The 23,660-nt window shown below is 38.2% G+C and overlaps 1 protein-coding gene across 4 annotated transcripts in view; it reads left to right on the top strand.

The window, feature by feature from the left end:
* Positions 1-23,660, top strand: part of LSAMP (limbic system associated membrane protein) — an 820,993-nt gene that overhangs the window by 577,687 nt on the left and 219,646 nt on the right. For all 4 annotated transcript variants that reach the window (XM_036883394.2, XM_036883392.2, XM_036883391.2 and 1 more), the window contains one exon: positions 22,460-22,585. In XM_036883394.2, the coding sequence (XP_036739289.2) occupies positions 22,460-22,585 (126 nt within the window). The remainder of the gene's footprint in view (positions 1-22,459; positions 22,586-23,660) is intronic.

The raw sequence follows: 23,660 nt of genomic DNA, 5'->3' as shown, positions 1-23,660 counted from the left end.
GGGGGAGGAGCTACTAGTATCTAGTAGATAGTGGCCAGGATGTCACCTAACATTCTATAAATACATAGGACAACTCCTACGAAAAAGAGTTATCTGTCCCATAATATCAGTAGTGCCAAGGTTGAGAAGCCCTGCACTAGAAAAATATGTAGAAATGTGTAAAATTCCCAAACAGATCAGGCACAGACTTTGGATCATTACCCTCCTGGAACTTCTAGCAGGGAAACATGGAAATCTATACAACCATGACTGGAGGACTATCCTTCTTGTTCTCTAAGATCATCCTTTGCTCTCAAACATGCGTCTTTGGGAGAGACACATGCAGAGTGGTGAGAGAGAAGTACTTGCAGTCAGGTTACTGGACTTGGAGCACATTAATAGACACAGATGCTGAGAGGTAATATTGATTAGGGGTTAGGTGTACAGGGTCTTAAAACAGAAAGTAGCCGACCTGCCTAGGATTCTAACCCAGGCTAACTAGGTAACAGTTTCCTTATCTATAAAATGGAAATATTAATGTTACTTATCCTGGAGTGGTAAAGAGGATTCAGTGAATTCATATGTGCAAAACAGTAAGTCCTCAATAAATGTTCAGTGTTGTTATCATATCTCCTCACATCCTCTCATAATGAGAACATAAGACTAGGTAACCCTAACCTTGATAGGGTCATCCATGTTTCAGAATGGTTGACTAACTTGTCAGGCAGTGAATGTCCTGTTAATCACCTTACACTGTCCATAAACTTAACATACAGTTAACTTCAGTCAGCCTAAGTAAATTGTGTGCAGGAGTCTCTCCTTTGAAGTTTCACTTTCCACAGTTTTAGTCATCCACGGTCAACCAAGCTCTGGATTCAGGTGATCCTTATCCTGGGGGACAAAGTTTAGTTGTTCATTTGCAAACCAACTGAATTTTGAACAGGAATCATGTTCACCTGCCTAAACTCAGAGCTCTTTGATTTCCTAGAGGGGGAGAGATGATTTTGAGAAAGGTGTTTCATCAGTTTTTGGCAAAACCTGGGACAGACATGCTTGATACATTGATATTAATTATCAGACAACTATACAACTAAGAAATCACATATTTGTTATACACTCTTCTTTTTATTGTTGCTGAGAATCAGTTTGCCATTTCGTTGACCACAGTGGGCTACAAAATCATGTGCTATAGTTCAGACCCTTCAGAGTCCTTAAAATGAAGTCTCCTGCAGTCCCATGAAGTCTCATCCTCCTGTGATCTTTGCCATCTCTGCCAAATATGTTCAAAAGAGTATTGTTATTATTACTAGTATTATTTTTTGATTGAGCACTGTCACGGCCTTTTGAGGAATTGCTAAGATAGTCAACAATTACGGAAACCCAGAGGTGAAGAATCAACGAATAAGAATCATGGGTACAAAAATTAAATAAGGGTTGGTATGTATGTCATGTTCATTTCAAGGTTATATTACTTTTATGTAAAGGGGAAATGAATGGCTTTTTATCCAGATGAGCTATACCCAGAAATCACTCATTTCTCCTTGCTTATCTGAGGCAGGGATTTGGACAACTGTCACTTCCCTCTGTCTCTTTTCAGTGAAGACAGATTGCTCTCATCAGCCTCTCCATTCTGAATTCTTCTCTCTGATCTGCGTTTCTTAAGTCCCGTCCTGACAGTAGGAACAAAGCCTTGAATTCTCTGCTATCTGCAGATGTGCTGGAGTGAGGTCAGTATCACAGCGTTCTGCTGAAGAGTTCCTCTCCCCTCGGTTTGTGTTTACACGTGTAGGACAAACCCATCCACACATAATACACATTTGCTTTCTCCTTGGATATGTTGTTCCACTGTGCTAGCTTCAGCAAATTTTCCATTTCCTTCTTTTTAATTCCATTCCCAATAAACAGAGAAGAGGAACGGGACAATTTTTCTAAAAAGGAGCAGGGTAAAGAGTCCCTGTTACCTGGGGCACAGGGACTCGAGATGAGGCAGAGCTTTGGCGATGTAAGTTGAGGGTGAAAGGGAGTACTTTGAAAGGTGAACCTTAGAGAGACAAGCTGGTCATTGAAAGCTAAATTGCCAACTTGCCTCTGGTGAACAAATGCGCCTGCCATTCGTACTGCAGCCAATTTGCTGTTTCTACTTTTATCTCTCTCACGCAGCAGGCTCCAAACTCTCCAAAGGTTTTCCTAGGCCTCTTTTTGTGAGGCTCAAACCAGCAGGACGGTTAGATAGATGCTTGTGTGTGTGCATTTGATTCTCACCTTCTCGCCCACTCATTGCACTAAAATAAATTGAGACAGTAATATTCATAAGAGAAGTAAAGTTCTAAGGAGCAACTCCTTTTCCTTCAAACTCTAATGTGACTGGAAACTGTCCAGCTTTTCAGGATGGCACAAGGCACGTACATAAAATGCACGCTAGCCAGCAAGGGAGAGACACTGCTGTCAACACATCACTTCAGCATGGAGTAATGCCTGTACTCCCCTTCTCCCATAGCGAATAGTAGCTTCTGGAGAAGGACTTTCTTTGAAGGGTGAAATTTTGCAAGCAAGTCCTGAGCCCCAAAACATTTTTCATCATGTACAGAAATGTTTGATGATGAATGATCATCAGATGACTATTTTAATTAGCTAAATGGAGGGAACAAACACCATCTTTCCATAAAAAGAATTCAGAATGACAAATGTAGATTTGCTTATTTGAAAACATCCACTTCAGTCATTTCCAAAGGATTTAATTATTTCAACATGTATTGTTGAGCTCTCACAATAGCTTACATTTCTCAACCCCAGAAGATGCCTGCAGGTACAGACTTCTAATTCTCTAGGCCTGTGGTTCTCTGAAGATACCTCTATACATTTAAATATAGGCAATTTCAAACCCTGGCAGGAAGGAAAGAAAGACCTTGGAACTGCATCAAATGAATTTTTTTCCTTGCTCATGAAAACGTGAAGTAAATGTTATGCAAAATATTCTAATGCTGCCTTAAGGCTGGCATATTTGCACAAAAGAGAAATTATTCAATTGTAGCTTCCCAATCAACTGTAACTCTTACCTGATATAAGGGAAGAAATCATTAGTCTTATGATATGGAGAAAGCAACAAGCATTTGGGCCACATTTCTATTCTGGTTCACTCCCTTGCCTTCCTCACTTGTACATCTCTATCTTATTTTAGACCTGCTTTCAATTAAAAGTGTACATCTCAGAAGGGGAGCTGGGCTTCAACTTATCTGAGAGCAAAGATGTTAGAGAAAGAAAGTTTCATTGTGCCATACTGTTGCAGAAATAAATACTTTGTAGATACTTTAGGTTACTCTTCAGAGACATCACGGATTCAAATAAATAGAAGTTACTGGTCATCCTTTGCTTCCCAAAAGTATATATCCAGAGAGAACTTTTCACTGATTCATTCATTCATTCATTCATTTATTTATTCCCTCTTGTGTTCCAAAGATACATTTTAAACCAGTGTCTCAAGCATCCCAGTCAGGTGGCACTAACCTTTTCTGAGATCATCAGTATTTATTATATACACTTACTATATTCCAAGCATCAGATTAAGTATTTCACATGCATTAATTATCTCATTTAATACTTGAAAATCCTATGACATAGGTTCAGTATCTCATTCTGTGGATGAGAAAACCGAGTCAAAAAGACTAAACAATTTCCCCAAGACTTGGCAGCTAGTGTGTTGAGGAACTTGGATTGGAATTTTGCCTGGCTTCAGAGCTCAGTGTCTAGCCACTAAATTATCCTCTATTAATACATATTGAAAGAGATGGTTCCTACCCTCATATGTCTTCAGACATTTCTGAGTCATTCCTTTGGGCAGAGCATTTACCACACCTACACCTTTGACATCAGCCCTTGAACCTCATCTATCCATGGGTAAAGGAGACATTAGCTGTAGAGTTGTGTGGTCCAACTCCAGGAGCAGGCCTCTTGATTGACTCCTAAAGCTGTCTTTTTAATAGAATAAGCTTATACCACTGAGGCTGGGTTGAATCTTTTTATATAAGGTATTGTTGACCTATATACAAACTGTAAAGGTTAATCCCCGTGGCTTTAATTAGTGTTCTCATATGTGCTAGGCCAAGTTAACCACAGTCTACTGTAAGACATATTCTGCATAGCACCACGTGAGACCAGTCATGTGACCTGGCAATCCTGACTCAGTTTTACCTTCTTTTTCTGTTTCCTGAAAAAATAAATACTTAAAATATAATATTCTGAGCATATATACTCAATATTCTTTCCCTAAATGATTTGGTTAATACTTATGTCCATCCTGAAATCTAGAAAATTGGCATATGTTATTTTTAGAGATGAATATATTGAGGCATGGCGAGCTTTTTGTAGCCTGACGGAGCCCTACTGAGAGTGAGAGAAAGTTTGGGGCTCAAAATCTAGGTCTCCTTGAAGCCTTCTGTTTAGTGAATGGGCTGCTCTTAGATAACACTGTTTAACCTATGTGGGTCAGATCTCATTTTCTATTCAGAGTCACACATTTTCAGTATGTCCCCCACACTAATCTCCTGAAATTCTCCCTGGTTGGCCTTAAAAATAACTCCTGTACTAGAAATATATTCAGTAAAATTCCTTTATGTTTTTCTTATGAAGAAGTGATTGTGTAATAATGAGGCCTGAAATGCCAAATATAGAACCATTTTGCTATGGGAAAGCTAAGGACATACTCTATCCATGTAAGAAACCTTATTTTTGTTCTGATAAAGTACGGTTTTGTGTTTAGGTAAGAGAAACTAATACAAAGGTCTCTGAGTCCTTGTATTGATTATATAACAGAGTTTCCTTAAATAATTCCTGAGGCAATGTCCTCCTCTCCTAGCTGGGAGGGGAGGAAAAAAGAAAGAAAGAAAGAAAGCAAACGCTGCAGGTACAACAGATACCAAGAAAGAGAGAAAGCCAAAAATATAACCCCCCACAAAAAAACTTGTATTTCCAGGACAGCTGTGCTATTTACTAGCAAACCTATGCAAATGGAAAGAATTTGGTTATAGTACCTGGAGTACAAAATAAGCGTTTTTAGTACAATATTTCCTCATGCAATTTCTAGAAATATCTGGTACTGTTTCATTAACTCTATTATTATGAATAGAGGTAGTGACTCTTGTGATGAGAAGCGCCATTTTTCTAATTCAAATAATATTCTTTTACATTACCTTTGCTTAGATTTTACAGAGCATTTGCTTTCACACTATGCATCTTATATAAAAGTTATAAAATCCAAACTGGAGAATGCCAGATTTCTAGGCTATATAGCATAGGTCAGGGGTCTGAAAGCAGACACCTCCCAGTTCTTTACCCAAGAGGCTTATAATCAGGGGTAAGTGTGCGGGTAGGAAACCTCTGACACGTGGGAAAGACAAAAATGAGGCATCGACTTAGGAAAGACAAAAATGAGGCATCGACTTAGGAAAGACATCCATCTCTCATTCCGCACAGGGGTTTTGGTTCCAAAGAGGAGAGGAGGTTTTTATACCACTTATAGGTGATGGTCAATATCAGGCTGTCAGAAATTGGCCAGAAAATAAAGAAATGGTGAGTAGACTGGAAGATGAATTGTGAAATCATTAACAAGGGCCAAAATCTTTCACTGAATGGAGAAGAGGATTTTCATTCTCCAGTCATAATTTAAAAATACGAAGGACCTTGAGAGAAGAACATCATATCCAGTTTCCAGCAGGAGGTCAGTCCATTTCTAAATAAAAGTTGTATTGCTTGCTTTTCTTAATAATGTTTTGATCATAGTAATTAAACATTAGCTGTCACAGCAGATATTGCTGAACTCTCATGGCTTATTTCTTGCTTATGAAGTCCCATCCAGGTCAGGCGGCCCCCTGCTACCCAGCAGCTATGCCATCTGGATCATGTATCCCCACATGATGAGCAGGAAAAGGCTGGAGTGATAAACTGTTTCTTTTTAAGGGCCAGCTCTAGATGGGGCTCATCTCATTTCCTCAACATTGTACTGACCAGAGCCCAGTTATATAATCCTAATCTAACTAGGGGAGGTTGGAAAATGTAGAGCTTTTTCATATAGATGCTTGGTGAGCATTAACAGCCTCCACCAAAACATCAAGGACATAAAAGACAATGAATCAGGAATACCATTCTGAAGAGTGATGAGCCCACACATTCATCCCTCGAGGGAGCAGATGGACCAAAGGATGAGTTCCATGGTGCCCCGACAGCACTCAGACACAGATGATGGAAGAAGTGTCTGGGCAGGCGGCTAGTTGGAAAGCCAAGGATTAAATGTTAATGTGTTTGTCTTCGGTTTTGCATGGTGATGCGAAGAATGCGCAGCACTTGAAATATTTTCATGAAAGATGTTACCTAGAAGAGGATAGATCTGCACTGGAAAATAACACACCTCTATGTAAAGTGTGTCCCTTTCTTTTTCCCACCACCTTTTCCTTCCCTTGAGTAATTGTTACCATTTTAATGGAGCAATTTGAAGCTCCCTTCAGTCTAATGGAAGTGAAATGTTTCTAGTACTCCCATTAGGACCCATAAACTAAGGTGTACTTTTGAGTCGAGCAGTTTAGCATCTGATTGAATGAGACAGAAAGGTTATAAAGTTTTTAATGTGCGAATGCCAGATTCAGGTGTCAGAAATAGCCAGAGCATATAACAGTTACACACGAGAATGTCCTAATTCCTAAAGATGCTGTCGACTACCAGCTTAGTAGATTTCTGTTTGGTGGATAATTTTTCTCTTTTACAGTGTTTTAAGACACTTCTAAAAACATTTATAATAATTTACTCTACTTTGCAATTAGATTTAGTGATTAGAATCTTGTTCACTTACATAGCTGTTTTTCTTTAAATGAATGGCACCAGCTGGCTTATAGCTGAAACCTGATCTGACTCCCAAAGCTATCACAGGGGCCGGCATAAGGCAAAACCTAATGTGCATGGAGCATCATGAGAAGGTAACAGAGGTGTTTTACGTTCTATTATACTTCTTTAATATTTCTTTGGTAACAGTATATACATATAAAACATACATGTTGGAGATTTTCTTTTAAATGTGAACCTTAACTACTATGAGCATACATTCCATTTCCAGGACCTAGAAAGAGGCTGATACTATCTTCGCCACAAAGCCTCTCATAATTAGAGGAAGGCAGCTGAAAATGTGCAGTTTGGACTTGAACCACTCAGGCTATTTTATCATCAAGAGAAACGTGATATACAAATGGCTGTATAATTAATGGAAAAAAGCATTAGCAAAAGTCTAAGAGCAAAATAATCGCAAATGGCCCTGATTATTAATTGTTTCCATGTCATTTTACACATGGTATTAAAGATTCAGTTAAGTTATTCATTCACTCCCCTAACATACAGTTAATGAGAAGCCACATCAGGCTAGGCCCTGTGTTTTCCTGCTGGTATGACCGTCTGACTCATGGAAATCAAAGATCCTTAATGGCTACACTCTCCCAGGGCCAAAATCTCTCAGTCTTTTTCAAGAGGTTAGTGACTTGTTCGAAGCCAGAGGAGGGCGAACAGAATGCCAGAGCGAGCCCTTGCTCTTACCCCAGGGATTGAAAAGGGAGCAATGTGGGCTGAGAATCAAGAATACTTCTGGTGGCCAACATGCCTGGTTTGCAGTCCATCTGGAGCTGTTTGCAACTGATAAAAACAAGAATCCCACTCACCGCTACAGCACGTGTCTCTGCTTCGTGTGCTCCATGACTCACTGGCAATGAAGCAGCCGTCATGTCAGCTGCATTCAGTCAGTTGAAGGGTGGTGAGCAAGAGGACTAATGGAGCCAGTGTGTATACAGTTGCAGGACCACCATGCGCATCTCCTCCTCATCTCTGCTCCGGAGCCCACCTGGTGTGCTGGTGATGGACAGATGATGGGCACCACTCACTTGCCCCTCTATTGCTCACACTTTGCAGAGTCTCTATAGAAACCCTAATGCATTTCTGCAGCGTTCTGGCCTATACTCTGAGGACAACCTGCCATCAGGCAATGCTGAACAGAGCTGATCCAGAGCAAGCAGTAGCAAGTCCTCCACCCTGTTTCTGGCGCTGCTCCTGATTGCCACCTGTCCTCAGTCAGTCAGCATTACCTCCCCCCACTCCACCCTGCCCTATTTTTCCAATAGTCAGTTTTTCTTAGTATGTACCCAGGGTCCCACTCATAGTTAAAGCCATCTTTTGTGGGAAGACAGGACCAGTGGGCACAACGTGTTGCATAAGCATAAGCACTGTGAGATGGAGACAACACAGTCACAGAGGGCCACCTGCCTCAGATGGTTCGCCAGAGCGCCCGGGCCTTTCAGCGTGTTACCGGGAGACTGCTTTTTGGGAGAATTGATCAGCTCTCCTAAACACGGGTATAGTGCATGTTTATGTGTGAGATGGGGAGCCAGGTGGGGGAGATTTTAATAAACAGTGTTGTTTCCTTAGGACGTGGAGGCTTGAATAAAACATCACAGCAGAGTGCAGAGGCAAAAGAAGAGAAATCTTTGACATTTTCTCCATAACATGCCCAGGGCTCTGAACGAACAGGTGGGACCTGAGACATCTCCATTTCTAGCTTTGCATTCAGCTCAAGATTAATGAGATCTGCCCCATACGTAATTCATTATTGGAACCAGAACGTGAATCTGAGAATCAGATTCTCACCACCACCATAATGCCCATCTTGAGTTTTCAGAAGGCAACAGAAAGATAAGAGAAATCCCATTTTGCATCGGCCAAATTGAGGGAGAGAAAATAAGTCCTGTGAGCCTGGCTCTAGTTTTCCACTGTAAAACTGTGGAAACTTTTCACACAGCAGATATAAATATTATTAGCATTATTAAAAAAATACCTCAAAGCCTGAAAGCCAGATTCTTACCCATATAACACTATTGAACTGAATAATGCAGAGACAAACTTCAGTGAACCAAACTTCCAGAGCTCCTGCACAATCAGTGGCAGGTCCATCCTGTACTGAGCACAACTAGCCACCTCCCCAGACTTCGCAATCTCTGGTTGTTCCCTGGTTACCTTGGCAGCTGTTTACTTCAGTCATCATGGCAGCATCAAACATCTCAGCAGGGGGTAGTCTAGCCTGTGAAATATCAAGGCTTTCCTGGATCTTGATGCAATTGGAAGAGCTGGCTATGAACTTAGCACTTCCACTTTCTAATTTTGTGACGTTGGCCAAAAGAATGAAGCTTAGTGAGTCTCAAATAGCCAACCAATACAGAGGCGGGAGGTGGTGATAATGCTTCTCAAGCCCTCATCACACAGGAAAAGGTGTGGCTCAAATAAGGCAAGGCGTATACCAGTGTTTAGTAAAATGTAATGTTAGGGTACCTAAGACATTCTTTGTATTATTAGTAGTAGTAATTTTTATTATTTTTATTATTTCACATTTTTCTACTTGCTAGTGCCTTCTTTCATTATCTAATGTTCCTTTGCTCCCCCAACAGAGGGCAAGCAGGCATAAAACAGAGATCTAACTCAAATTTGTCAACTACAGGTTTTGTGTTTTATGTTTCCTTCACCCAACCCCCCACCACAAATGGTACCCACCTACTTACCTCCCTGGAATTGTCAAGCCTACTTAGAATGGCAGAAAGTAGTCTCTTTCTCCTACCTACACTTAACACTTGCAACAATTACTGTGTTTCCTACCATTATATATAAATTTTTTGAAGTTATAATGGCACAAATATATGGGTTAATTCACAATGGTAATTTTGTTTGTTTAGGAGGAAATAGTGTGCCTATTTCACATGCTGTTTGTAATGATTCACAATAATTTTTGAACAGGGGCAATGCCAACGAAGAAAATTTAAAAACCTTTCAATCCTACCCTTTGTCTAAATATTCTCTTTTGGGCCCTTGAGCAGTGGCAGGAAATGACTTTTATGATTTTCATTGTATTCTAGGTATGCTTTAGTTCACCCTAGTTGGTTTCTGTTAGAATCTACCTTTCCCTACATGCAAAGAACACTATATGCCTTAAGCAACTAAAAAAATAGAATCTAGGCTAGTAATGTGGGCAGGAAATCATTAAGTGTAAAGGATTCTTATAAGCACCATAGTTATCTCAACATATTTCTGATTCCCAAAATGAAATGAAGAAATGAGATGAACAGCGAGCCATTTAGAAAATATTAGAGGAAGTATTCTTATTATTTTTGTGATAACTTCTTATGGGCACTTTTGTTGAAATAATAAAAATCGGCTGATTTAGGTCATAATTGTCATTGTTTTATCCCCTCTTTACCCTTCCCATGCCTAGTACAATGCCTTTATGTGTTGTAGGCTCTCAATAAATGTTTGTTTGCATTGTTCTTAAGCATAGTGGACAAGAGATTGGTCTCTGAATGCTTTATACTTCTATTTATGTACAGCTTCTTTCTCTCTGATTCAAAATCCTCTCTTGCTTTTGATCTGAGGATTTGTTTATAATATTCTTTTAAGAGCTAAAGAATTCATTCATGGGGTATAGGCACTGTTTTCCTCATAATTTTTTTTTAAGAAAACTAATGGGACAATGGAAAAAAATACATATTTTGGTTGCCCATAACACATTTTGTACCTTTTAAGGGTACACCATAGTTTAGGGCTAAATCTTACAGGCTTTTCATGGAATAAGAAGTGGGTTTTTAGTAGATGCCAGGAATACAGTCTGACTTTTCATCTCCTAAGAATTATATTGAACAACTACCTTTGACGTCAAAAAAGCATGTGTTTTTGAGTGCAGAGAGGAAAAATGTGTACTTCTCTTTTCTCTGATGAAGTCTCAGGGTGCCACTGCTCAGACCTTGGAATTCACCCAGTTGCTGTTTGCCACTACCCTAGGTAACCTGATATTTTTTAGCTTCCCTCTGCTCAATACCCCCATTACTGCCAAATCACAAAACCATCTGCTCTGGTTGGACAGTATCTAAAGACTCTTCTGTAAGTGCCAGAAATGAGAAAGCTATTTTTGCCTAGGTAAAGGGAAGACAGCAGATTCATTCCTGCCATTTATTGATGAAGTCAGCTTCTGGATGCTTTCCCAGAGTATCTAAAACAAATATCCAAACAGCTGGAATAAGGGTCTGGGAATTTGAGATTTTGGAGAAGCTGCTGACTTGCTAAGTAACTGCAGCCTCTGTGAACAGTCAGGATAGTTCCATTTGCTATTATGTAGCAAGGCAATGACCTGTACGTAGGAACAGCCATTTGACATCCCACAGAGTATACCTATTGCTGAAGCAGCAATAATGAACACCTTTAGCTAGTCATGAATGTAAATGGTGCAAGCCCATATGCTTAGTTTCCAAGGTAATTCCGAGCATTTAAGAAATATAGAAAAATTCCAATGTAATATGCTTTATTTTTGCATAGACTGGGGGACTCAACCAGATGCAGATAGCCATGCCAACATGTTATGACCTTAAGTACACATCCACCTCTGAGTGGTCTGTAAATGAGCTCATAGCATTTCTTTGTCTCATGGCTACAGTGTTGGAGTTATTTAGAGAAGTCTGCCCCAAATTAACCCGCCCTTATGATAGTGGCGACTATCTGGATAAGTCTGTAGGGACTCTTTTGGTGTATATCTGCCTACTTGGAAGAGCTCCAAGAGCTCATAGGGCTACTTGAGAATGTGATGATTAGGGCTCAAAAGCCCAAAAGAGTATGTCTCACGGTGCTTATGCCTTTGGCCAACACAGTAAAATGCCAACTACATCTCAGAGGACTTTTGGTGAGTTAAGCCTCAGGCACTAACTGTTAGCTATGTGTACAGTTCAGAAACTGCTCTTGTCTGCTTAAAGAGGGTGGTTTTACTTGACTGCACATTGATTTAATATGTTATTTTCATGAGTTTTCTCATTCCAATTTCCCTGACTTTACCACATTACCACTCATGTGGCACTTGGCTTTATTTTAAACATACATTTAATCTTTTCCCTTAAATTCTTAACATAGTATCCCTCTTTCCTTAAGTTACTTTGCTCACCATTGAATGCATACATAAGTGCAACATTTATAATCAATCCTGGCAGAGAAATTTAAGTAACTGATAGTTACAATGAGCTTCTCCTATCTCTGGCTACATGTGTCACTCAAAGAATCATAGCTCCCATGTTTTCCTTACTCATCCATGAAATTTGTGTCTATAAGGAATCATGTTCCTATAGCATGCTCCCTTTCAAATACCTACTTTAGAGGCTTATGTTTCTTGCATTATAAATGGTTTCTAATAAGAGTAGAAACTAATACTAGTAGAAAAGAAAGGACCACTGCTAGTTTTACTGCCCTGCAAGATCTAAGCCTTCAGAGACTCAAATCACAGACAGAAAATGCCTGACAACATCCGTTTTCTGTAAGAAAAAGAAAAGACCTTCCTTTTATATTACAAATTATATAATGGTGACAAAGTTTTATTTGGAGAGTGGTTACTTGGAAGCCCAAGAGTTAAGCTTCTCACCTTAAGTGTCCATCAGTAGATGAATGGATAAAGAAGATGTGGTATATATACACAATAGAATATTATTCAGCCATAAGAAGAAAACAAATCCTACCATTTGCAACAACATGGATGGAGCTAGAGGGTATTATGCTCAGTGAAGTAAGTCAGGCAGAGAAAGACAAGTACCAAATGATTTCACTCATCTGTAGAGTATAAGAACAAAGCAAAAACTGAAGGAACGAAACAGCAGCAGACTCACAGAACCCAAGAATGGACTAACAGTTGCCAAAAGGAAAGGGACTGGGGAGGGTGGATGGGAAGGGAGGGATAAGGGGATTAAGGGACATTATGATTAGCACACATAATGTAGGTAGTGGGGGTACAGGGAAGGCAATATAGCACAGAGAAGACAAGTAGTGACTCTATAGCATCTTATGCTGATGGACAGTGACTGTAATGGGGTATGTGGTGGTGACTTGATAATGGGGGGAATCTAGTAACCACAGTGTTGCATATGTGATTATATATTAATGATACCATAATAAAAATTTTTTTTTAAAGTTAAGCTTCTAAAACTTTTAGTGCAACTTTTTTCACTTATGACTGTACACTGTCACATCTTTATGTAATTTTTTATTATAGGTATAAAATGTCTAGACATTGACTAAAAGGGCTGAACATATTGGCATAGCTCCATCCATTAACAGATAAGATCTCAATGCATATCTTTGGGGTGATTTATTGTTAATATGAATATTAATGATTAATTATGAGTTACCACCCACATCTTTTGGCAATAATGGTGTCTACAAAAATGTAACTAGAATCCCGTTAGCCATAGAAATGCATGAACTATTTTATCATGTTATCTTAGAAGCAGCTAAGACAACACCATTTTATTACCTAGGTTGGCATGTAGTAAATAATAGCTACCTTACAGAACTCCATACAGTTTACAGAACAAGTTCACATATATGATCTTTTTTTGAATGTAAGAGCAACCCTAACCCTATAATATTGCCTAATATCAACTTTATATATTAATTCCAATTATCAGATGAGGAAAGTAAGCATCATAGATTTAAATAATTTGTTCTTAATTTGTTTATTTATTCATTTAAAATTTGTTAAGCACTTACAAGTGCCTGGTGACAAAGATTCAAAAGCAAATACCAAAGAATATGTGGTTGCCTTGTGAGCTAGTGGCAGGGCGGAATCAGAATCCCCTGGCTCTCAATCTAGTTCAGTCTGCTGCCTCTTCCTGTCCTGTTATCCATCCTGGAAACCACACCACAGATCAAAACATGCCTCACTGGCATTTTCAGAAGCAAAGCACCAGGCTGGATGGATGTTCCATGTTTCACAAGATGTTGTTTATGTGTTACATTGTATATTTTTATTCTTATTATTGAATTCTTGAATCATGCTTATTAAAGCCAAGTACTGCTCTAAAAACATCCTGTAGATTTATGAACCCAGCTCTTATATAGACATGTCTACTGCTCTCCAGTCTGTTACATATGCAAAAGATAGGGCTTAAGCTTTTCTAGCCACACACAAGGTTAGAAATTAGAAAGTTGATAGTGTTGTGTTTTAAACACCCCTTTCTACCACATACAGTAATACACCTTGCCCCAACTTCAAATAAACAATAGCTAAGGAGACTGTTTTTTTGCTAATTTATACCATTAGGAATGGTATTTGGAATTGAATACAAGTAATAACTGCTAATTGTTTGAGGTTAGAGAAATGAGCCAACTGACCCCTTTTCTCCCTTGCTCTGGAACTGATTATTTTCCTTCTATACATTGGTCAGTCAGGGACCAAGAACAAAGGCATTAAAACCCTTCATGACTGGAATTAGGTGGTCTTGCAAACCTAGGATTATTTTTAAAGCAACTTGTAATGACAGATAAGAACCATAGGTAAATAGGCAACTACAATGGTTTTGTAGAAACCCAAAGAACCTAAGATGACAATTTACCTGCATGAAAAGGCCCCCTTCAAATTTTTCCCTTACTATGGCTGCTTCCCAGTTTGCAAGAATTGGGATTCTTTGGTTTAAGCAACAGTAACTGGTTAATTTGATGTTAAAAGGGAATGATTGACTGGAATAATATGAAATAGCTCACAGGATCAAAGGAAAAGCAGAAAGATCTTGTCATGGAAAACACAGAAGTCATATACTCTAGGATTGCCAGTTGCAGAGACTAGTGAAAAACGATCATCCTTTCAAGTGGCTGTGCTTTCATTATATGTGTTAGCTAACTATCGTTGCTAAACAAACTGCTCCACAATGCAGGGCATAAAACAGTAGTTATTCTTTATTATTTCTTACAAGTGTGTAAGTCAGCAGATCTAGGCTGGGCTTCAGTACAAGTGACTCTTTTTTCCTGGAGCTGTCAGATTTATCAAATAATAATATAGGATACCTAATTACATTTGGATTTTAGATAACAAATAATTCTTAGTATAAGCATGACCATGCAGTATTTGAAACAGACTATACTTAAAAATTTTTGTTGTTATCTGACATTCGTATTTTACTGGGTACCAGGTATTTTATCTGGCAACCCTATTTGCCATCCCTCTTCCTCCTTCTCCTGGGACCATCAGACAGCTAGACATGTTCTTGGCATGGAGAAGGCAGAGGCACAAGACCAAGTGAGTCCAGTTGTGTCAGCATTTTTCAAGACTTTGCTTGTATTCCCTATGCCAGTATCCTTGGCCAAAACAAGTAATATGGTTCAGAGATGGAGAAGTGTATGCCACCCATTAAAGGAGCACATGGACATGACAAAGGATGTGGGTTCAGGAAGGATTAGAAAATCAGGACCCTTAACACAGTCTGCCAAGAGAGGTTGAATCGGCTTCAACCTCTCTTGAGTTATTCCATACAAAAAACAAGTTCCAGGAGTAGAGTATGACTGGCCCAGCTTCAGTCATACACCTACTCTTTGGCCAAAAGAGAATGGGTCACTTGATTGACAGTCCTGAAAAACTAATGGCAGTTGAATGAGAAGTGGTTTCTCCAAGGAAAGCCAGAGTATCTTACCAGACAGAAAAAGGCATAGATTTTGGGCAGGTGAAACTATATATGTCTACCCCGCTTGTGTCCCTGACTTTGCCCACATGTCCACTTCTGGTAAAACATTAGAGATGTTACTGTCATGTAAAAGAGAAGAAGGAATGAATTGGAACATACAGAACTGAACAAAATATACAGGTAGCTTTAAGTACACAAAAATCAGGGAAGACCCTACAGATTTGGTTGAGAGAGTGAGTAAAGGAAGTACAGAAAGAGTGCGGAGGTACAATAAAATCTTGAGTGGCAGAGGCAGAGTGACAGTGTCAAAATTCTACTTAATGCTAATTCATTGTACAATTGAAGGAATCCATGTATCCCAGGGTACCTAGATGTTAGCATTATTATAGGAACTACTATTTGATTTGTCCTGAATGAAAAAAATGTGCATTTGTTTAATACAGAATTTATGTACATTTCAATGAAAATTTCACCTACTTAATAGTTCAGATTTTAAAATGAGAACTCTTAGGTATGGCATATTCATGTGAAAATTTTTTTTTACAGTGGAAACCCTGAAGAGTCCTTTGAATAATGAAATCAATAGTGTCCTGAAAGAAGGGTATCTAAAGTATGTTTTCCATTCATCATCTTAAGTATTAATTCAATAAATAATTAATTTTGAAACTGGCAACATTAGAATGTAGTGTCCAAAAGATGAATAACTTATATTTTAAAACTTTTTTTTTTAATTACTCGGCATGGTAAGTAAGGTTTATATTTATATGTTTCCCAGAAATATTGCTTTGACCAGGTTGGTAGCATTATATAGAGTAAATGTGAAAACCAAAATGATGTATACATTTTACATTATTTAACAAATGGTATTTGGGAATTGACTAAAAAATCATGGGGGAAAATAAACCTGGTTATAGATCACACCATAAATAAATTCCAGATGATTTAAAGAGCACAATAATAAAAAACAAATCATTGAAAGAGAAAGAAGAAATAGAGATAAGCAGTTAACTGATCTTCTGTTAAAAAAGGTCCTTCAATGCACAGAAGCAATGGAAGAAATCAGAATAGAAAGATCAACAAAGAAATTTAAAAACTTCTGCAAAATAAAAATGGTCATAAAGTTAAGAAGTTAGGAATAAATTGAGAAAATTGCAAAAAGCATGATGACAAAAGGTCAGATCCTTATAGTACAAGAAGCTCTCATTAATTGCTAAGAAAAACAAAAATCCAGACAAATTGGAGAGATCACTGAAACTGAATAGGTTGACAACATCAAATAAATGGTTCATGGTATTACATTTAGGAAAATAGAATAAGTCACACCAATATCCTGTGAATAAAAATTGTTAGGGAATACTCCCGAAAGAAAGAATAAAAAACTACCCAGAATACCGTGATGACCCAAGAATTGAGGATACATCAATATTTCAGTGGTTTTGATAAACAATTTATGTTTGCTGATATAAATAAGATTATCATGTTAAACAGTATTTTCTAAGTAGTCATCCTTCTATAGTTCCTTAGCTGTGTGATATTTTTTACCCATTTGTCCCCTATGTCTACATCTGTAAATTGGCAGTAATGATAAAAATACTTTGTACTTCCCAGAATCTTTTTTTTTGCTTTGATCTTCTCTTTTTATTGAAGTATCATTGATATACAATCTTATGAAGGTTTCATATGAGCAACTACAATCACCCATATTATCAAGTTCCCCCCCACACCCACCATTGCAGTCACTGTACATAAGTAAGATGCTATAGAGTCACTACTTGTCTTCTCTGTGCTATGGTACCTTTTCTGTGACCCCCCCTACATTATGTGTGCTAATCACAAAGCCCCTAATCCCCTTCTCCCCACCCCCTTCCCTTTGGTAACCACTAGTCTCTTCTTGGAGTCTGTGAGTCTGCTGCGGTTTTGTTCCTTCAGTTTTGCTTCATCGCTATTCTCCACAAATGAGGGAAATCATTTGGTTCTTGTCTTTCTCTTCCTGGCTTATTTCACTGAGCATAATACCCTCCAGCTCCATCCATGTTGTTGCAAATGGTAGGATTTGTTTTCTTCTTATGGCTGAATAATATTCCATTGTGTATATGTACCACATCTTTATCCATTCATCTACTGATGGACACTTAGATTGTTTCCATACCTTGGTTATTGTAAATAGTGCTGCAATAAACATAGGGATGCATATGTCTTTTTGAATCTGTGATCTTGTTTTCTTTAGATAAATTTCTAGGAGTGGAATTCCTGGGTTTCCCAGAATCTTTATCAAGATCTCATGAAGTAATAGAAGAAAAACTTTGAATTGCACTTTAGTGTTATATTACCAGTGATGGTTTAAATCACAGACTGCATGAATTGCTACATGCAACTAGGAAGGAACTATTAAGCCATTAAACTAAGAAAAGCTATATGTATATATACATACATACATATATAAACATACATTTTTCAGCCCCATGGTTAATTTTTTTTCAAGAGTCAAAGAAATTGATGGTGAAATAGGTGACTAGAGGGGTAGCTAAAGAAATATTGATAAAAGCTTTGTTTTACTGGATCAAAATGAAAATTTGTTCTTTCTGACAAAAATTCAAGGAGATGACTTCCCTTAAGCTCAGAAAAGAGTTGGGGGTAGGGGATGGAGTTTGTCAATTAATTTTTTCAAAAAATCTGTTCCAAGTACCATGCTCTGCAAGAGTCGTTGGTCAAGAAAACAAAGGCCTCTGTCTGCATCTTTCAGTTTAGTGACTGGCACAGGTAACTAATCCAGCAATTATGATTCAGGGCTGTGGTGGAGGAATACAGGGCACAAGGTGAGAACACCAAAGGTGCTCAACCGGGTGTGAAGTCAGGAGCAGGATACAGGCAGAGGTGAGGAAAGACAGGATAGTCGTCCTGGAAAATGTGAAAAAACAGGCCAACAGGCTGAAACCTGATGAGGGAAAGGGTCTAACCACATGAAGAATATTCCATATAGGAAAAAATGGAATGTTGAATGCTGGGAGTAAATAAAGATTGTATATTCCAGGAATCTAAGGCTGTTTGATCTGACTGAATAATACAATGAAAAGGGAGTGGGAACAAGGCTATCGGGACAACCAGGGACCAATCACAAATGACTTATTAAACCATATTAAGAAATAAGGATTTTTACCCTAAGGGTAATGAGATTAATCAGGAGATGTTACATTCATATTTGCAATTTAGGAAAAAACCTCTCACTTGCAGTGTGGTGAATGAATGACAGTGAGCCTGAGGAGAGCAAGGCTAGAGGCAAAGAAACTGGTCATAACGCTCTTGCAGTAATTCCAGCAAAAAGAAAAGAAAAGAAATAGTGGTGACTGGGAGAATAGGGATTGAGTGTAACAAATGATTCTAAGAGATATTTAGACGGCATAAGCCATAGAACTTCGGGATCATTTTGTAGGGGCGCAGTTAAGGAGAGTAAGAAGTCAAGGGAGATAACCTTTTTGTTTGTTTAGGCAACTATGTAGCTATCTATATATACACATGTATTTGTTATATTTGTATATATTGACACCATTCAGTGAGATGGTGAACACAATATTGCACATGATCCGTAGGAAGGCAGATGCTGATTCCAGTTCTGAGTATGCTGAGTCTTGGGCATCTCTGAGGCTTCGACAAAAATATAGAATACTTGATTGAAAATATAAGTATTAAAGTTATGAGAAAAATCGAGGCTGAAGATACTGAATTGGGAGTCATCAATCACATGGCCTTAGCTTCTGAAACTAGAGCATAGATGAGATCATTCACAGTGAATGATAAGAAGAAAGAAGACAGTGATCAAAACCCTCAGGAATACAGATATTTAAAGAATAGGGCAAGATAAGCCCAAAAGTTGAACTGTGAAGTCTGGCTAGAGGAGAATGAGGTAAAGCAGTTGCGTTTGGAATCTTAGAAACCAAGAAAACTGGGAGAAAGAGGTTATAGTCAACAAAGTCAAATACTTCAGAGAAAAACAGGATAATAACAAAATTATTCATTGGACCTAGAAACGATATAGTTTGAGCAAATTGGTGAGCTTGCTGAGAGCAGTTTCTCAGAAGTTAAAGAGAGACTCCAGACTGCACTAAAGGTTGAAGTGTGAATGGGAGATGAAGATGTCGTAAGGAACAATTCTTTCAGAAATTTGGAGAGGGAGAGGTTGGAGTAATGAGGGGAACATGGGATTTCAGGAGGGATTTCTTTCTAGAGCAAAACAGCTAAATTATATATAAATGTTTATGGGAAGAAACTGATACGAAGTACAATAAAGTAGGAAGATAAATGATGGAGTGAAATCTCTTGGTAGTGACCTAGAGGAGGGTATGATACAATGTCAACATGATTACATTTCTGACTGTTCAACCACTTTCTGTATCTCTAGTCTGAGACCCAGGACCTGAGTATATCATCCTTAATTACGAAAAAATGATATTTTTTGGTTGCCAATATAGCTCTGTAATTATTCTAGATTTTATTCCCAAGTTTATCACTACCTGACCATGTAACATTAAACAAGTGGCTCAACTTTCTGTCCATGCAAAAGCAAAGTCCTTAGTATTAATTCCCCTTATAAAAGAGAAGTAAATATCAGTAAATTTTATCATAGGTAATAGTTCTCTGGGAGTTAGGGCATTTGAGATGTTTTTCTGCTTTGTGAACTTACATGTTTTTATATTAGGATATGGAGTCTCCCCCTCTATACGTTTCTTTTTTTTTGTAAATAAGAACGCATCTGTATTTCTCCTCTTGCTGTGTCCTGTCTGCAATTCAAAATTAACTACAGTTGAATAACCTGACCTCTTATAATTATTATATAGCTTCCTGCTATAGGTTTTAGATTGTTAAGGAAGGCACCAAGGATGTCTAAATCTTGTTCTTGAAAGATATCATTGATGTATATGTCATTGAAGTTTTTTGGAGATGTTCAGAACACTGGCTTACTCAGCTGGGAATTAAAGAAACTGTGAATATTAAATAATAGAGTAATTTAATATTCAAGAGCTCTGAGGTCTAAGCCCAGCCATATTTCCTGATGGGATCACCCTTGACAAGCCATTATTCCTCTGTGTGCCTCATATTATTCCCTATAAAATGGGTATAACCTTTCAGGTCTTCATTGTAAAAAGCTATGAGAATATATTGCAAATCAGTATGTTAGTATGAGAAAATGAGTCTTAATCCCAGTAGATAAAAGGGAAAATAGAAACTCTATAAATGGAAGTTACTAAATTATGAGAATCAACTACATCTCTATTTCTGCCATTGGGTCTGGTTTGGCATCGCAGGTTCCTACCCAGAGTGCCTGTGAGGGGGATGCTAAGGTCACAGGACTCCGACTCCTCCTTCTTCTTCCTTGTGGCCTAGAACCAGGCCTGTGGCCCGAATACTGTCAGGAGCTGCTAACAGGGATCTGAAGGGATCATGTGGTTGTCAGGCAGCTGCCTCTACAAGCAGAAAACCTTCTTGTTTTATTCGTCACTACAGAGAGTCCCTAATGGGCAGGAAAAGTGAGAAAAAATAAGATTATTTCATGCTCTTCATGCTCTGCTGTCCTCCTCCCTCCCTGATACATGCTTTCTCAGGGGCAGCATAAGCAACTAAGAGTAAAAAAAAAGGAAAAGTATGTCAAACTGTAAATTCTACTATTTGTAATCAGTGCAGAACGTCTGTGATGAAATTTGTGAGTAATTCACTTTCCACTTAAGTTACCAATACGAGACCTAATGTTGCTGCCCTGCACACTAATGAAGGAAGGCAGACGGCAGTATGGCTAGCCCTTGGGGACTCATTTCTCACATCACCAAAAAGTAATTTCCATCATTTTCGGCCATCTGGTAGCCTGGATTGTGAAGATGAAGTTTCATTCAAGTATTGCTTAAGAGCGGGGGCCCTGGAGTCTGCTTGGATTCAAATCTCTTTTTCTGCTTCTGTGCCTCGCCTAGCCCCCTCTGTACTTCAGTTTTCCACCTGTTAATAAAATCCTCATAGGATATTATTTCCTTAACTGTGAGGATTTACTGAGATGATACTTGTTAAATACTCTACATAGGGCCTTGGGTATAATAAATATTTAATTTAGCTATTACTAAATTTTTAGTAGTGTACTACTACTCCTATTTAGTAGGTGGTGATTGTATAGGAGTAATAGTAGTATTTTTGTAATGTCTACCTTTCTGTGACATAGGCCTCATTAATCCAGCTTTAGGCTCTGAGGACATCATCTAGCCTGTCACACACCGAGATGCTGTCAAGATGCTTTCTGCTATAGTGATTAACCTATGGTTTCTTTATTTGGCTAAATTATAAGTAACCAGATATCCCCACATCTTAGCAACACAACTATGCAATCTTATACTAAATGAAACTGTTTTTCTTTTCCTGACACTTGGAGGAAAGATTGAACTATATTCATTTTATATACATAAGGAAATAAATGATAAAAACAGTGATAAGAAAAATTTATTCTTTTCTAGATTTGTGAACACTGAGCTGCCATAGGGAAGGGGGGAAGGGGTGAGTGAAATAGGTAAAGGGGATAAAGAGGTACAAAATTCCAATTATAAAATAAATTAGTCATGGGGATGAAAGGACAGCATAGGAAAAAAAATTTTAAGATAAAAAATGTATTCTTAATATATATGAACATGCATGTTCTCTGATATCCAAATAAGGTCCATTCTAATCATAAAAAGCTGAAATATATTCATTATACTGCTCTGTGTACTTGCATTTGGCCACAGTGGGGAGCATTGGCCTTAGTGGGGAGATTCTCACCCAAATAGTAGGACCCATGCTTTTTATCTGCCAGGTCTCTAAAGAGGTCCCAAAGCACCCTGGTTTCTTAATACAAAAATTCAAATAGTAAGTCATAAAAGCACTTAGCTCAAGTTTACCACTTCCTGTTGCATGGATCAGTGCTGCAAACCTACTTCTGCTGACATGGTTACACATATAATCGGCTTTTGTCTTTACAGTTCCACCAAAGATCTCTAACATCTCGTCGGATGTCACTGTGAATGAGGGCAGCAATGTGACCTTGGTCTGCATGGCCAATGGCCGTCCTGAACCTGTTATCACCTGGAGACACCTTACACCAACTGGTAAGGAACCCTTCAGTCTCTTAAGAAGACACACTTTATTTAAGATATCCTCATGATTCTGAGATTCCTTTAGATGCAAAAGGCAAGCATGTATCTTGTCATTAGAACACTAGTAGAACTGCAACATAGGGCTTATGTAGGCTTTTCCCTGGTCTTAGCTAATGTGTTCATCTCTGTAAAGTCTGCAATCATAGTACTAAAAATATATATATACATATATATGTTTATGTATATATGTGTATCTTACTTCATTTTCAATAGAATATCCCTACAAGGCAACAAATATGGAGGAATTAAATGACTTAATATTATATCTAAAATGTATGCCAGTTTTATGCTTGAGTGTCTTGCGGCAATGTGCAGATGGATTGGATTTACAAAGTTATTTTGTTTTGGTTTGGTTTTCTTGCTTTTAACTATAATTTCCTAATATATGGCACCCTGTGAGGAAATCTTTCAGGAGTAATACAAAATTGTCTGTGACTTGTACTGTCCTTAGCATCTGGCTCTGTGGAGGGGTATCGGGCATGGATTACACTGCATGAGCTCATTATGGACCCCAGCTATTGATGCTAATTCCATAGAAGTCAGAAAATCATTTCCCAGGAATGCCTTCTGCTTCACTCCCTGCCCCTCCCCACCACCATCACCATAACTGGGTTTTGAGGCTCTGTTACTTTATGAACTTCATTTAAATATCTTATCAAGTTATTTAGGATTAACTCTATGCATATTCCCTTGCTCTACAGGTTATATTTTCTTATATATGAAACCATGCATTTGCCTATTTAACTTCAGAAAGAGGATATTTGGATCAATTATTCTTGTAAAATGGCATTCATTTTGGTAGATACATCTCAACTTTTAATATATTTATATCTGATATCCTCTCAAAGTTTCTTCATATAAGTATCTAGAGATTTAATTTACAACAGAATTCATTTTGGAATGAATACCACAAAAAAAAATTGGGCAAAGCTAGACCTATGACAGAAGCTATCCTGACATATTTCTAAAAGGCCAGTGTAGTGCTTGGTTATAGCATTTGTAAAAATCTCTCTATTTTGTAGTGAGC

The sequence above is a fragment of the Manis pentadactyla genome, chromosome 1 (assembly GCF_030020395.1).
Source record: "Manis pentadactyla isolate mManPen7 chromosome 1, mManPen7.hap1, whole genome shotgun sequence".
NCBI classification, from domain to species: Eukaryota; Metazoa; Chordata; class Mammalia; order Pholidota; family Manidae; genus Manis; species Manis pentadactyla.
The sequence above is the reverse complement of the archived record's forward strand: the minus strand, read 5'-3'. Positions and strand labels throughout refer to the sequence as shown.